At 29.1% G+C, this 14,279-nt stretch overlaps 3 protein-coding genes and 1 long non-coding RNA gene across 8 annotated transcripts in view; 3 read left to right on the top strand and 1 right to left on the bottom strand.

The window, feature by feature from the left end:
* LOC130900197 (amyloid-beta A4 precursor protein-binding family A member 2) overlaps positions 1-2,661 on the bottom strand; it is a 65,289-nt gene extending 62,628 nt beyond the window's left edge. Inside the window, exon 1 of one of the 5 annotated variants that reach the window (XM_057810716.1) lies at positions 2,431-2,661. The gene's annotated coding sequence lies outside the window, so the exon portion shown is untranslated. Of the gene's footprint in view, positions 1-1,278; positions 1,349-2,430 lie in introns of those variants that run through there. The other 4 variants (XM_057810773.1, XM_057810805.1, XM_057810793.1 and 1 more) reach the window with 4 other exon arrangements.
* On the top strand, positions 214-1,631 carry LOC130900293 (uncharacterized). The gene is made up of 2 exons (XR_009060154.1): positions 214-1,163; positions 1,286-1,631. It is a non-coding gene; the product is annotated as an uncharacterized LOC130900293 (long non-coding RNA).
* Positions 2,662-2,776: 115 nt separating the features above from the next.
* On the top strand, positions 2,777-4,885 carry LOC130900299 (BLOC-1-related complex subunit 8 homolog). The gene is made up of 3 exons (XM_057810822.1): positions 2,777-2,905; positions 2,961-3,138; positions 4,359-4,885. Exons 1-3 carry the CDS (start codon positions 2,860-2,862, stop codon positions 4,609-4,611), a joined length of 477 nt encoding a protein of 158 aa, XP_057666805.1. The 5' UTR covers positions 2,777-2,859; the 3' UTR covers positions 4,612-4,885.
* Positions 4,886-7,693: 2,808 nt separating this feature from the next.
* On the top strand, positions 7,694-12,400 carry LOC130900607 (uncharacterized). The gene is made up of 6 exons (XM_057811322.1): positions 7,694-8,388; positions 8,647-8,746; positions 9,808-9,932; positions 10,110-10,287; positions 10,617-10,692; positions 11,806-12,400. Exons 1-6 carry the CDS (start codon positions 7,966-7,968, stop codon positions 11,924-11,926), a joined length of 1,023 nt encoding a protein of 340 aa, XP_057667305.1. The 5' UTR covers positions 7,694-7,965; the 3' UTR covers positions 11,927-12,400.
* Positions 12,401-14,279: the final 1,879 nt, after the last annotated feature.

Here is a 14,279-nt window from a genome sequence, read left to right on the forward strand (position 1 = left end):
GATCAAACGTCAAGTTGTAATTACTATGTCTATGGTTGTAACCTTCCATAAAAGAAATATGATTGGAGTCATTTAAGATAGAGATAAAGAAATTAATTAGAACTGCATTAATTATTCTCTATAATTTCGTTTTGAATTATATGGACGCTTTTTATATACATACAAAAGTGGGTGAGTGATGAATACATAATTATTTGAGAAGGAACTAGACAAAGTACCTTCACATTTACCACTTGATGTAACACTTGTTAAGTTCAATAAAAGCCACCAAAACAGCATTTGTTTTAAAAATATATCTGTTATAAACTAACAAGACACAGAAATCAAAAAGTCTTGACAGAGAACGCTCAACCTTTTCCCGATAGTACCGCTACCAATAGGTAGCAGTAGCGCTATGCGCTACGTCGCCTAAATGCGACCAATTCTATTTTTTTTATCCATTAGGATACATTTCTAAAAAAATTCGCGAGTGAAGTGGAAACACAGCACACTTGCTTAGCATACGAGTAACACTATTTGCATTCCTAATGCAATTTAAGGCTAAAAACCGTGTTGACACGGCCCACAGAGGTTGAAAGCTAAAAAATTTTGCATTTCGTGACGTGCATGACGCATGCACACTAGGTCGAATTATCATATTTTGTATTTTTATTTTAAATAATCTTAAGTAGTGTTTCTGGAGAAGAAATTCATCGTTTATTTTGTATCCTATTAAATCAAATGACGCCCTAATTAAAGTTGACCACAAAAAACTGGTGCAAAGGCGCATATACAATCACTGTTCGCAAATTCGTTGGCAAAGTTTGTTAGAAATGGGTCAACTTTACATCAAAATGCGTGCCACTTCGCACTTCACCTGTGAATTGCATTAGAAATATAGCTTAAATAGACTTGTTCTAGACAATGATCTCTGTGGGAGATCTAGGAATCGCATAAAATGCTTCATAACTAATATATGTAATAATATTAATAGCATCCACAACCGTAAGAAATAGATAAAACAATAAAGTGAGAAAACTTTCAACTAATTAGAAATGAAAATGATGAGAATAGAATTGTGGTATGAAAAAAAAAATTCTAAGAATATGCTGGATACTAGAACTTGAGAGTGTAATAATCATAGGTAATAAACAGCTGATTTACGTCAGAATAATAGCCATGTGGTAAGCAATCGATTTTCTCGTATGTACCCGTGTTGGCTTTTCTTTGTTTTTGGGGTAATGAGAGTTGATTTGTATAGTTTTTTATTTTTTGGTGTAAAAATGACTACATACTTACTTTTTAGATCTATTTCAGTGAAACTAATGCTGCTGAAACTGAGTATTATTCAGTACATCTACAAGTAAGCTTTCAAACAATATACAAAATTTAGAACATTTGTTGTCTGTTTTGTGATTCAATTACGGAACTTTTTTGCAAATTACTTTTTAAGGTTGCAAAGTGATAACCCAATAGCAGCTGAAAGTTATAAAAAGAGACTTATAGCTTTAGGTAGAGGTGACCTATGACTGTTAAAAAATATTTTTATGTAGTGCTATATTTTATTCCTATTTTGAGTGTGATGATGATGATGATTTTTTTATCAAGGATAATTGTATGCAAATGACAAATAAAAGTTCTATATAGCTATATGTATTTCCAATTTTTTTCAATGTTCTTTTAATTAATATTTGAATAAATTGATATTTCATTTTCGATACAACTTGGGACGTCATTTAAATAGATGTGACACAAATCATGACTGGAGACTGTCTACGTATTCTTCAAAATATGTGGATCTTTATTTGTACAATTTTCAAATGAAATAAATTAACAGATTAATCTGGAAAAATTGAAGGGCAGAGATTGATTAGGACAGTAGAAACTAGAACACTATCATCTAATATAATTTACCCCCTCAAGTACAAACTAAAATTATAAGTTATGAATCTCTTATTGAAGTACTACTAGTTTATTACACTAAAATATTTTAAAAAGGGTATTTTACTATACAAAGAAGACATATAAATTAGGTGATAGTCTTCTTATCCAAGCATAAAAAATTAATTCCATGGTGATGTTATGTTTAAAATTATGTAGGGTTGAATTTGGATAGCAAATGAAATAATTAATATAAAAAATGAAGCTGGTCAATATTGACGTTTGGCATCACACGTTTGCATTTAACCAACTAATTCTTATTTGTAATCTGATTTGTTTAAGTGAAATTTAAGTAAAACAAATAAGAAGGTGCATTCTGGATTTTTAAAGGTACAGAGGTTTCATACCAGATGTATTGGATTAGAAGGAGCGAAAGTAATAGAATTATGCCATGTCAGGCTTTAATTTCAACAGGTACTGGAAGCAGCTGTGACCATTTTGTGTCTGATCATCAAGAAAATTTAAAATCTTGTGTTAAAACACGCTTTTCTCATTCTATTTACCACTTACCTACACTAAGCACAACACTGCATAGTCGAAAAAAACCGAACTAATCCACGATTCTGGAAGGAAATTTCACACTCCTTTAAGTAACAACTCGATAAGAAGACTGAAAATAATGAAGTCTAAAAATCAACAAACAACTCTACAAAGCAAATAAATCTACACACAGAAGCTTGGGCAAAATAATTTGCTTAACCCTCGGCGGCCATTTTTATATGAGCATTAGCTCATGTTGACAGTTCGTTGTATGGATGTATAAGATCGTAACATAGAGTGTAGATCTCTACAACATATTGATTTTCTAATTTACAAAATGCGTACAGAAGAAGAATATAGTATATCGATTACCAACCTCAAAATTAGGTCATTTGTAAACAAACCACTGATTGGTGTAGGTTACAATATGAAAAATTGAGTAATTCTGCAACTGTGAATATGTCTTTTAATTCTGACTCAGATTTAGAGACAAAAGTTCGGAAATGTATGTTTAAAAATAACTATTACTAAGTAATTTGTAAACAATATTATCATTTCAGCAACTGAAAGAATTTCTGAAAATATGCACATAGTTGCAAATGAACCATCACTAGCGTTCTATAGGCTACAAGAACATGTTCGAAAAGCGTTAAATCCAATGGTAGAACGTAGAGTAGATGTAAACAAATTACACGTGGAATTGCAAGGAAGGTGTTATGATGTAGAATATGCAGTTGGGTATGGAACTATTGATTTAACGATCATTTCTTAGAAAACTTCAAATTCTCCATAATTGTATTTCATTGACTGTCTTATTAATTAGATACCAAAAAAATTTTAAAAAATGTGCCATATTTTATATTTGTGTTATGTTCTTCATGGACAGTTAATCTATGTTAAGTATTTGAAATGAAATAAAAAATAAATTACATAATGATATTCAACCTCATCAGCTGTAATATAACAAATTTGATAATAACATCCCTTAATAAACTCTGTAAATTTTCAAATACAAATTGCATTTAAATAGTTTTCAAAAATTTTTGTTAGAAAAATAAAAAATATATTCACAAGATTTGCTTTTCATCATCCACAATACTGATGTAATTTTCAGCAAATCTAACTCTAAAAGCATATACCCTGTACTGAAGAGGCGCATTGGTGCCAAAATCGATCAATAAGTTATGCATTTCTGCATGTAAATTCTAATCAAAAGACATGGTACCCAGAGAAAATAGGGCTAACCACTGTCGTGGTTTCTAAGGGAAGGATAATTTAATATATGTCAAGGTAATTAACCAGAGAAGTATCTGTTTTTCCTTCAGAATAAGGTTAAAATTTTTGTTTTGAAGAATATTAGTTTCCAAATATTAGAGAATGTTTATAAAAACTATCTATAAATATATTAATCAAGCACCACAGCTTTGATAGATTACTTTATCGTTAACTGTTATATGACAGAATATTGTACCTGTTGATCTACACCTGAAACTAGCAGTTCCCTAGTGCTACTACTGATGGGAACTTAATTATATGTGTCCATATCCATTTTAAAGGTTCTCTTTTATAGAAAATGTGTGCTGTATCAAAGAAGCAAACTCTTCTTAATTACAAATCAAAATGGTTGAAGTTGATCCACTATGAGGATGATCATCATCCCTTTTCTATGAAGGAGTAATTTAAAAACTGTGGATGCTTACTAAAAAGCAGTCTTTTTTTCTCAAAAATTCCATTATAATTTATTTTCAAGGAAAGAAATATTTTAAGTAGAAACCACTTATTTATAAAGTATATTTTGCTTTAAACCTATTTGATTGATATCTTTGCTCTTATCAATCGATTTTATGTATTAATGTTATTAATTTCATTTCATTATTAATCATATCTGATTAGCAAAAATATTTTTTTAGTTAATCATTTTCTAATATGTACAAAATCATTCACCATTTCAATTTTAGAGCCCTAAAGAGTATGGATAAAGCTGAAGATAGTTTTAAAAATATTCAAGATAATTTAAAAAATGCAATATTTCTTAAACAACAACTCAAGTATGAAGAATCTAGGAAAAAAAAATCTGATACAAATTCGGTGTATAAGAGATTATCAGCGCATATAACTCTAGATCTTCCAGAACTACCAGAACTCTCTGATGTTGTTCGTGAAACAGCTAGTCGTGTAGAACATATCATGTCAAAAGCAACTCATAATTGATATGGGAAATCATTAAACATGCAAATAATTTTTTTAATTAAGTGACATGCAGAATTTTGTGATTTTTTATAACGAAAGCTATTTTTATTAATTTCATCTTTATTGGAATCATATTTTTAAATATATTTATATGCTGATCAATTTGATTGTCTCGGAATTTATTTATTCAACTTTATACTAATTTTAAAATAGTTTCAATTAAGAAATGTTTCGCCATTGCTTTACTAAATTATATTTTAAATACAAAATTAAATAAAAAAGTCTTACAGTTATAGCTGTTGGTGTATAATTTTATACCCCATTTACATCTGCTGAATTTGGGATTGACTTCTGTCAATTCCTTTTACTTCTCTCAGGAACTATATATTAATCTATTGAATTGTGAATTAGTAGGAGGGTCATAACACCTCAACTGTCTTCCACTGCACACACTTTAATCAAAATTTTGAGCTCCTTCTTATCGTTACTCTACCTCCAATTTTCAAACCTCTTGATGGTTTCCGAACTGTCAGAAATGCATAGAAGTCTAGTTCATAGACAAATTTTAGATTCGGAGGGTACTTTTCAAAAAACGCAAAAAGACGCCCTCATTCCAAAATTGGAAATTTTTTGTAATGTGAACTTGAGATCATTTGGCTGTTCCCTTAATTGCATGGATAATGAAAATTAAAGAAAGGTAGAAAGATTATTTTGTTAGTATTCATATACAATTCATGTGCTGATTTAAGTTTGGCGTTTATTCCAAATAATGTATAAGGTGTATATAAAGAGTCCGTCGAAATGTGTTAAATAAAGGTGCCAAACACAAATTTTAAAGGAAATTTCAAATATTTCTTACGCCCTGGACAATTTTTCATACTTTTGTTTAACGCAAATTAAAATTTTCAATAATGAAAACTATGATATTAAATTTTTTAACTCTGCATACTTCAATTCATTTAGGTACATTGCTACATAGAGTAATCTAAAAAATCGCTCCTCTGCGTCAGAATAGCGGCCGTTATGAATCCGTGTTGGTTTTTCTTGTTTTTTTTTCGGTAGTGAGAGTTGATTTGTACTGTTATTTTTATGGTGCTTCTAATTAACAATAATATTTGAATGAATTAATATTAATACTTCTTGAAAAAACTTGGAATGTTTTTTACACAGGTGTGACAAAAATCTTTTTTTATGACTGAAAATAGTCTATTTTTCCACGACAAAACATGTGGATCTTTATTCGCTCAATTTCTAATCGAAATAAAAGATGCACAACATGAAGGATGAGATTAATCTGATACAATTGAAGGGTTTAGATTGATTAAGGCAATAGAAACTGGAACAATATCATTTAAAAAAATTTCATTTTCACCCCTTTGAGTACAAACTTCGTACTACTTTAAGTAATAACTCTTTAAAATGGCCTTTCGCACTAAAACTGATAAAAATGATGTTTGAAAACCAACTGATAATGTGATAACTTCACAAATAAATCACACAGAAGCTTGCGACAAAATAATATGCTTATCCCATGGCGGCTATTTTTAAATGGACATCAGCTCATTTCGACAGTTCCTTAGATTCCCTTATTCCTACCACACCCTTTGTCTACACCAGCACCCTTCTGGAAGGTGTCTGAACTGTTATTTCTTGTATTAAGCTGGACACTTTTCAACTCAAACGAATCAAAGTGATGATTAAATATTAATATTTCTACACTTTCGATTAAACTATATCATAAATTTGAGTACTATATCAAAAATTGAATAATTTACTTAATGATTTCAAGAAAATTATTTAATTCGGTGGAATGATTAAATTTCATTACAGCTAAAAACAATTAATTTCTACTGACTTATCTGTAATCTATATATCTTTGGTGCATTTTTGAATGATAAGGAGTTATAAATACAAATATCTTCACAAATAAATTCGTACACACAAGTTTACGGCAAAATAATCTGCTTACCTCACAGCGGCCATCTTTAAATGGGTATCATTTCATTTTGACAGATCTTTAGATTCTCTTATTCCATATATGTAAATAATACTTCTAAATAGACAGTTCGAACAGGAAGGAATGGCCATCTTTTAAGATCCGACAATATACTATTTTCTTTCTCGTTCCAGATACCTCGTACAGGTTGCGCATGCTTGAGAATGCGCAGAACCGAGCTGGAACTTAGGAAGATAGAGAAAGCGTTGCAATTCTGTCTTCCTTAGTCGGAACAGTTTCCACTTAAAATATATCCCGATGTATTTGTTTATTAAGTAGAAAAAATATTTTTCAAAGAAAACAATTGTTTCGAAGTATTCTCGGATTAAATACTACTTAGATAGGCATGTTTAAGACCCGGAATTTTTACCACCTACCAGCTGTCGACAATTCGACGCAAATTCAATTCTTCACGAGATGTAAGCCTTATTTATATATACCATAGTTAAGAATTATTTATGAATAAGGACAGTAGGTACTCTTCTTAGTATACTAACATGCAATACAAACTATAGACCATTTCCCCGTGGAAAGTGTAATGAAAGAAGTCAGTATAATAATTATTAGAGCAGTTTTATTAAAAAATAAGCTGTGGTTCTCTAATTTCTAGAAATTCCAATATATATATATTTGTTATAAATTGTAGGTAGGGCTTGAATGCAGGTGCTCGTGTTAAAATCATATTCTTAATTTGATTTTGAAAAAAATGCATCAGTTACATTTTTAAAATTTTTAATTTGATTATTTTCAATACTAAATTTAAATAAATGTTTTAACTAGCATTATAGTTCATTATTATTATTCAAGTGGTTTTGCTTCATTTTTAAGTATAATATAAATAGATAGTACGGTTAGGCATCGCTACAATATAAAATCAGGCGTAGATGACTACAAATAATAAACAACAAACTAGCTCCTTACTCGAATGAAATTCTTTCATTCCGAGTGCTAGAGACATCTGTGGATATTTTTTTGTACTAGTTACTGTGCTTAACAAATTCCCATAACCGGTTTCATTTACATTTACGGAATCTCTATTGTATACCAAAGATTATATATATATATATATATATATATATATATATATATATATATATATATATATATATATATATATATATATATTGTATACTGTGTGGTTTTGACGATTTCAATGTATGTATATAATCTTTTATTTCAATTAAACACGTCTCTAAAATTGTTTGTTATCGTACTAACGACGGAAAAAGAATAACTGGAATACTTTTTTATAGAATAAAATAATCTTGTGATAAGAACTTTTTAAATGTAAGTGGACTTGTTTAATTATATTTTAGTTAATATTCATTGTGACAAGAAACTATTTGTGGTCTAATTGTTGAAATTAAATAAATCTAAAAATGATTTTTACTGATGAAGAGCAAATGAAGACTATCAAAATAATATTGGCTATTATAAATGTTTACTGCCAAAGAGGATTGAAATTGAAGCACCTGGAAAGAGAATTTTTAATGTATTGTGGATATCCTCTTCCATACAAAAAATTTGGTGTTGAAAGTTTAAGATCTTGGATTCTTACTCTGCCAGATATATATTTAGTCGAAGATGAGGACGGTGAAGAAATATTATTTCAGCATAGTGAAAAATCGAATCACATTAAACAACTTATTAATAAGCAGAAGTCTTCAGTATACAAACAAGATCATGTTATAAAAAAAAATCATAGCAAAAAGTCTCCACCAGTTAATCAGTCTCATATTCATCAGTCAATAAATGTGGTAGCATTCAACGAGAGTATTCGATTTGAAGAATTTAGTAAATTAGTAAGTTGAGGAATTTATACATAACAGATCCAAATTGAATAGATTTCAAATTGTAGGTCAATACGATATATATTTAAAATTTTTTATTTCTTAGACCTTTTATATATTTTTTCAAATTGTCTATGTTTTGGTCTCTTCTGTTATAAAATATATATATATATATATATATATATATATATATATATATATATATATATATATAATATAAACTGTTTTGAAGAATTACATACCTAGTTAAAATTATGATTTGTATTCCAGGAATGTATGCTTCCACTTTTTTATAAACATCAGGCCTTGGGTGACGATTTTCTATTGGATATTGCTGACACAAAGTTTGGCTATTATGTTCCAGAAGGAGGTAAACCAATCAAAGTGATGATTAATATTAATATTTCTACACTTTTAACTAAACTATATTATAAATTTGAGTGCAATATCAAATAATTTACTTAATGACATTTTGAGAATTAATCAATTGAGTTGAATACTAAAATTTCATTACAGCTATAAACAATTAATTTATACCTACTAAATCATCTGAAATCTCTATTTCTTTGGTGCCTTTTCTAATGATAAGGACTTATAAATATATGTAGCTGCCTACTTCTCTTAAGCTTTAATTTAATAATTAATTATTTTATAACTCAAATACTCTCATCATTGCTGTGACTGATGCCCCATTCTTAAGTACTACTTACAGTTAAGTATAACTTAAGTTTTTCATTTTGTTTAAGCGATCCTTATCTTTAAAAACTAGTAAAGTATTACTTAAATTAGAATCGATGCAAATGAGCATGAGACTCTATTTAGTCCCACTTCGCTCTATTTTCACAATTGTTCTGCCATTCTCGTTACATCTTTTTTCTTTATTCCTAGAACCATATCATCTACATATGGTAAGCACATGAGGTCTTTCTTAAAAGCATTCCTAACAGTTTATTTGACTATGTCTTATGATATTCCTCTTATACAGGATGAATAACATAGTATAGATATAAGTTCTTAAATTAGGCTTTTCTATATTTCTTGATCCTGTTCAATTATTTTTGAAAATATATTTGACAAGTAAATTTTTGCGCTTAGTGTATATGTTTATATATAGAATATCTTATATTTTCAATATTAATCATCGAAACTAATTGGCTCACGAAGTGACAAAGTAAAAACTATTATTAATTTTTTTCAATATATAATTTCATAAATAAAGATCAAGCCTAAATTGTTAATACAACATATATTTGAAACTTTACCAAATATATTTTGATTTTGATAAAAATGAATGAATAAAGGATTTTTTTCTACATAAAAAGGATCATGTTATCATACTTCTAATCATTTCAACAGTATAGTTTTCAAGTCTTATTGTATATTCAAATTAATTCTATAATGAATTACTACATTACAAAATTTATATTTAAGGTCCAAATGAATGTGGGTTATGTGCTTCTAAACAAACAATAAGGGAATTGACAAAAAAGGTTGAGACAATTGATCATCTAGCACCTAGAGTTGTCGTCATGATTGGCCTAACTGATTTATTAATGGTAAGTCGTTTTATGACTTTAAGTTCATGTTAATATCTGGAATGCTTCAGATCTAGAAATGGCAGAAAAAAAGCGGGGTATAATTTATATATGACAATTAATTCTCACCAACTCTTTCTTTCAGTTATAACATTAGATTTGTAGTACAATAAATTTACGAATTTTCATATTTTCTAGGGGCAAAACGTGAACGATATGATTGCTGACTTACGTTCGTTGGTTAGTGAGTTGAAGAAACGAAATACTAGAACAACGTTAATAACATTGGTTCCTACGCCAAAAATGTTGAATATGAGCAAAATATTTTTTAATCGTATGGAAATATTCAATAATGCTATTTTGGACTACAGTTTTTGTAAGTATGCTTACAAAAAGTAATGAGAAAATTGTGGAATATTATAAAAATACAGTGGAGGAATTGCAGGAATAGATCATTTTAAAAGCTAGCTTGAAATTATATCTGTTCCTCAAACAAAAATATGTAATCCAAAAGTGAAAAAGTATAAGAATGTATGATTATTATGTATATAACCAAAAGATGACCAGATATTGTTTAAACCGAGTATGGTTACCTGTATACACTTCAAAATACATCAACACAAATTTATGAGTAACATTACACATACATATTTTCTTAACATTGTGTGATTCCACCATAGGTTAAATACCTCATAATTTTTTCAGGCGATCAGCTGAAATGTAATGTAATTGACATGTATACAATATTTACACAGGAACAAAATAGATTCCAAAGAAATTGGTAAGTTATAATATTATATTGCCCCTACAGAAACTCATATTTTGTCTATTTTAATATTTGGCTGAGTTATTTTTATCGAATCCCAATTAAATTTACAAAATTGTTGTTTATATATTGACAATATTTGCATTATTATATTAAATGTGTAAATTGCATTCATTTTAAGACTTCTTATGACCGTTAAAGTTGAAATGAATTAGCTGCATATACTATAATCCTAATAAAATATGTAAAGTAGTTAATTGGAATAAGTGATATTCATACTGATATTAATATTCTTATAGAGAATTGAAGACTACACAAAAAAGGTAATACATTTTTTATTTAGATAGTCATTTCAAAGATATTCAATTATGAACTTTTAAGTTTTAAATTACAATTTTTTTCTCATTGGATCTAATATAATAACTGGAACAGATTATATCACATTGGAACGAGTTTTGCAATGACAAATAGTTTTTGAAACAATATTGTTATTAGATTCGATTTAATAAGAAAAAGTGTGAAATTTCATTTTTTTAGAAGTTTTTGCTTGAATATCTTGAAAATCACTATCTATATGAAACAAATGTGGGAGACCTTTTTTATAGAGTGTTCAATTTTCTATAATGCTTCCATCGTTGGATGCCGGTATGATTGGACGCATCGTGTGGTCGTTATGCGCATTCGATGAATGTTTTGCTTCCAAAGTTGGCCATGGAAAGTCTGTTTTTTTTATCCGCGCCAAAGAAGTATGCAACATTGGAACAAAGTTGGAACCAAAGTTGCCAGTATCATATTTTTATTTATTTAGGTAGGGTTCCAGCATTCGCCCATTTTTCAGCCAATATTGGAAGGTGAATGTTGGCACAAACGTTGGACGCATCATGTAGTTCAGCCTTCCTTCCAATGTTTAGCCGTATATTGGAAAGCAAATGTTGGCCCAAATATTGGACGCATCGTTTAGTAACGGCTTTATCTTAGAATGTGCGAATGTCCAAATATAAAAATAAAATTTTTTCTTACGTTATTTTAAACAGACTTCTTTTTCATCTCCAGTTAGGAGAGATAATTTTCTTATGAATTTTTGGAATTATTGTCATAACTATACTCATGATTTTTTTCTTTTTTTAGCGATAGATTAACAAAGATTACAAAAAAGGACAAGTATAAAGTATTTTCAGATTTTGGAAGAAAAATTTTCATTAGCAATCTGAAAAATTGTTTAATACAACAACTAATTGCAGGACATTAACTATATATTTAATATAAAATTGCATTGTTACACATATGATTTTTTTGTAGTTTGTATTTGTTAGTAATTGTTGTGTATATACGTTATTAGTTTGTGTTATTCATTGATGTAGTTACTTGATTAATAGCTTGTGGTCATTTCACATATGCTGTTGTATACATAACTAGGTACATGACCTTTTTTCTCCAAAATATTTCACACCTATACATTCATAGAGTTACAGTTTGACTGATAACAATGTGTAGGTATTATTTCAAATTTAAAATAATAAATATGTGTTTATCGTTTATATTTGGAGCATCTGTGATAAACTAGGTTAGTTTTGAATACATTTTTTTATTATTAAGTCTATGTCATTTTTATATTTAATGTAGATGTATTATTATTTATTGAAATTGTATGTTAACCACGAATTATTGTATTATTTATAGTTTTTCTTCAGGATAGTTGAAATATAAATATTTTTCCATAAAATATGCTTTTAATTAATTTCATTTATAATAGAAAGAAATTTAAATGGCTATCATTTTGATGTTAGTAGAAGACGAGACAAATGAAATGACCATGAGAAAGAAAACATCTGTCCAATCCACGTAAGTGTCTCCTTTGAACAATTGTTCCCATACTTTTTTGTTTCATAGACCACTTTCAAAATTTTGCTGGATCTGGTAAACCCCCTATTAGATCTATCTATAGAAACTTGCTTTCTGGCTGAGTTTCAACGACGAATTAATAGTTTTAGAAAAAAGGTGGGAATTTATTGCTTTATAGGGTTAAGTATTTGATAATCAAATCAAATAAACAAATTTTCAATTAAATATTTGATTGTGCTGTGAGCATCAAAGCTCATTTCATTAATACGTCTTTGTACAGTGTTGTTCAAAGGAATTCTTTTGAGTATGTCAAATGAAGAATCGTGCAGAACAGTTTTTAAAGCATCTTTAACAGCAGGTAAAATTAACTGTTCTCCAATGGTGTGCGATTTTCCAGATTTCCAGAAAGATACCCACAAGCTATCATCTTTGCTTTCAGAGGCTCAAGCGACATTCTGGGCACGTTAGGTCTCTTCATATTTCTTCTCCAATGTTTGGAATTTTTCAAATCTTTACCTATTTTATCAGGTGACACCTTCTATATGATCTTCCAGCTTTGATGGGTTCATAGCATTGCTCAATGCAATGCAAACTGTTTCTAGTTTTTAAAAGCAATAAATCACTAAGATCCATAATGGAGTTTTATGAATACAGCTGAACTTATTTTAAAGTGTTTTCAAAAGAACATGCATATAACAAATAGGCAGGTAGGTACTACTTTTCGAAATTCTAGAAACAAATTCCGTCAATGACCAACACTAATATCGATCCACTTTTCTTTATGCAAGTCCGGAAACAAATGAGTAAATTTTATACTTGACTATCGTATTTATATGGGTGAAGAATCGAACAAGTTCATACAAGATTGTACCACATACAGCACAAGTCTGAAGAAGCGTTGCAGACGGGGCAGCGGCAACGGTAAATCTCAAAGCATTGTACTGAATATGGAATATGAAAGTTTTTACAAGTAACAGTCGCCGAGTTTCTGAAAATATTATCTGCTTATATGTATAGAAGTCAAGCCAACGTTTTAAGAAGTTCTTCACTAGCGAAACTAAATAAATTTTTATGGATCCCCATTTTTTATCACGCCCAACGTAGCCCCAGTCGAGTCTCCCGTGGACTCCTGGTGGTTTGAGAATCACGTCCTTAGACAATGTATTGGGGTTGCTACTCAATGTACTTACTGTATACAACAGACTTACCACTAAAAATGAAACTATCCAGTTACAACCTCAATGAGTACAGATTTGATGTTTCACATGGAAAGGATATATATTTAAAATATATAAGCAAATATAATTCTGCTAGAAGCTTTTATTAGAAAAACCGTAATAAAATGTGTGATATTCAGCTATGAGCTTCTGCCAACAATCAAAAATACTATTTCTAATATTATGATTTAAATTTAATTTTTTTTTCAATTGAGAATTGATCTTAGGTTTAAATGCCATCAAATTACATAGAAAATTGTATTGTGTATATATTGTATAAGGAATTCACAAAACTGCCCAATTCCTTTAAAAGTTTTATTATTTTAATGTTTTTAAATTGAATTTCTAAGAAAAAATTATAAAATGAATTTTCCCCGCGACTTTGTCCAGATACCTCGAGGTTGGAAGTCTGAGACTTAACTGGTAGGCTGTCATACTCTTCGACAATCATATGATGAAACATATAAAATACCTTCAGACCTTCGTACGTAAGTTAAAAATGGAAACTGTCTATGTAAAGTAGTTTAATTACCAATAAATGAT

The sequence above is a fragment of the Diorhabda carinulata genome, chromosome 1, assembly GCF_026250575.1.
Source record: "Diorhabda carinulata isolate Delta chromosome 1, icDioCari1.1, whole genome shotgun sequence".
Taxonomy (NCBI): Eukaryota; Metazoa; Arthropoda; class Insecta; order Coleoptera; family Chrysomelidae; genus Diorhabda; species Diorhabda carinulata.

Coding starts and splice junctions, on each gene's coding strand:
- LOC130900299 (XM_057810822.1), top strand. CDS start 2,860: ATGTCTTTTAATTCTGACTCAGATTTAGAGACAAAAGTTCGGAAAT. Junction 2,906..2,960: donor AGAGACAAAAGTTCGGAAAT/GTATGTTTAAAA, acceptor TTATCATTTCAG/CAACTGAAAGAATTTCTGAA. Junction 3,139..4,358: donor GATGTAGAATATGCAGTTGG/GTATGGAACTAT, acceptor TTTCAATTTTAG/AGCCCTAAAGAGTATGGATA.
- LOC130900607 (XM_057811322.1), top strand. CDS start 7,966: ATGATTTTTACTGATGAAGAGCAAATGAAGACTATCAAAATAATATTG. Junction 9,933..10,109: donor GCCTAACTGATTTATTAATG/GTAAGTCGTTTT, acceptor CATATTTTCTAG/GGGCAAAACGTGAACGATAT. Junction 10,288..10,616: donor TATTTTGGACTACAGTTTTT/GTAAGTATGCTT, acceptor TAATTTTTTCAG/GCGATCAGCTGAAATGTAAT.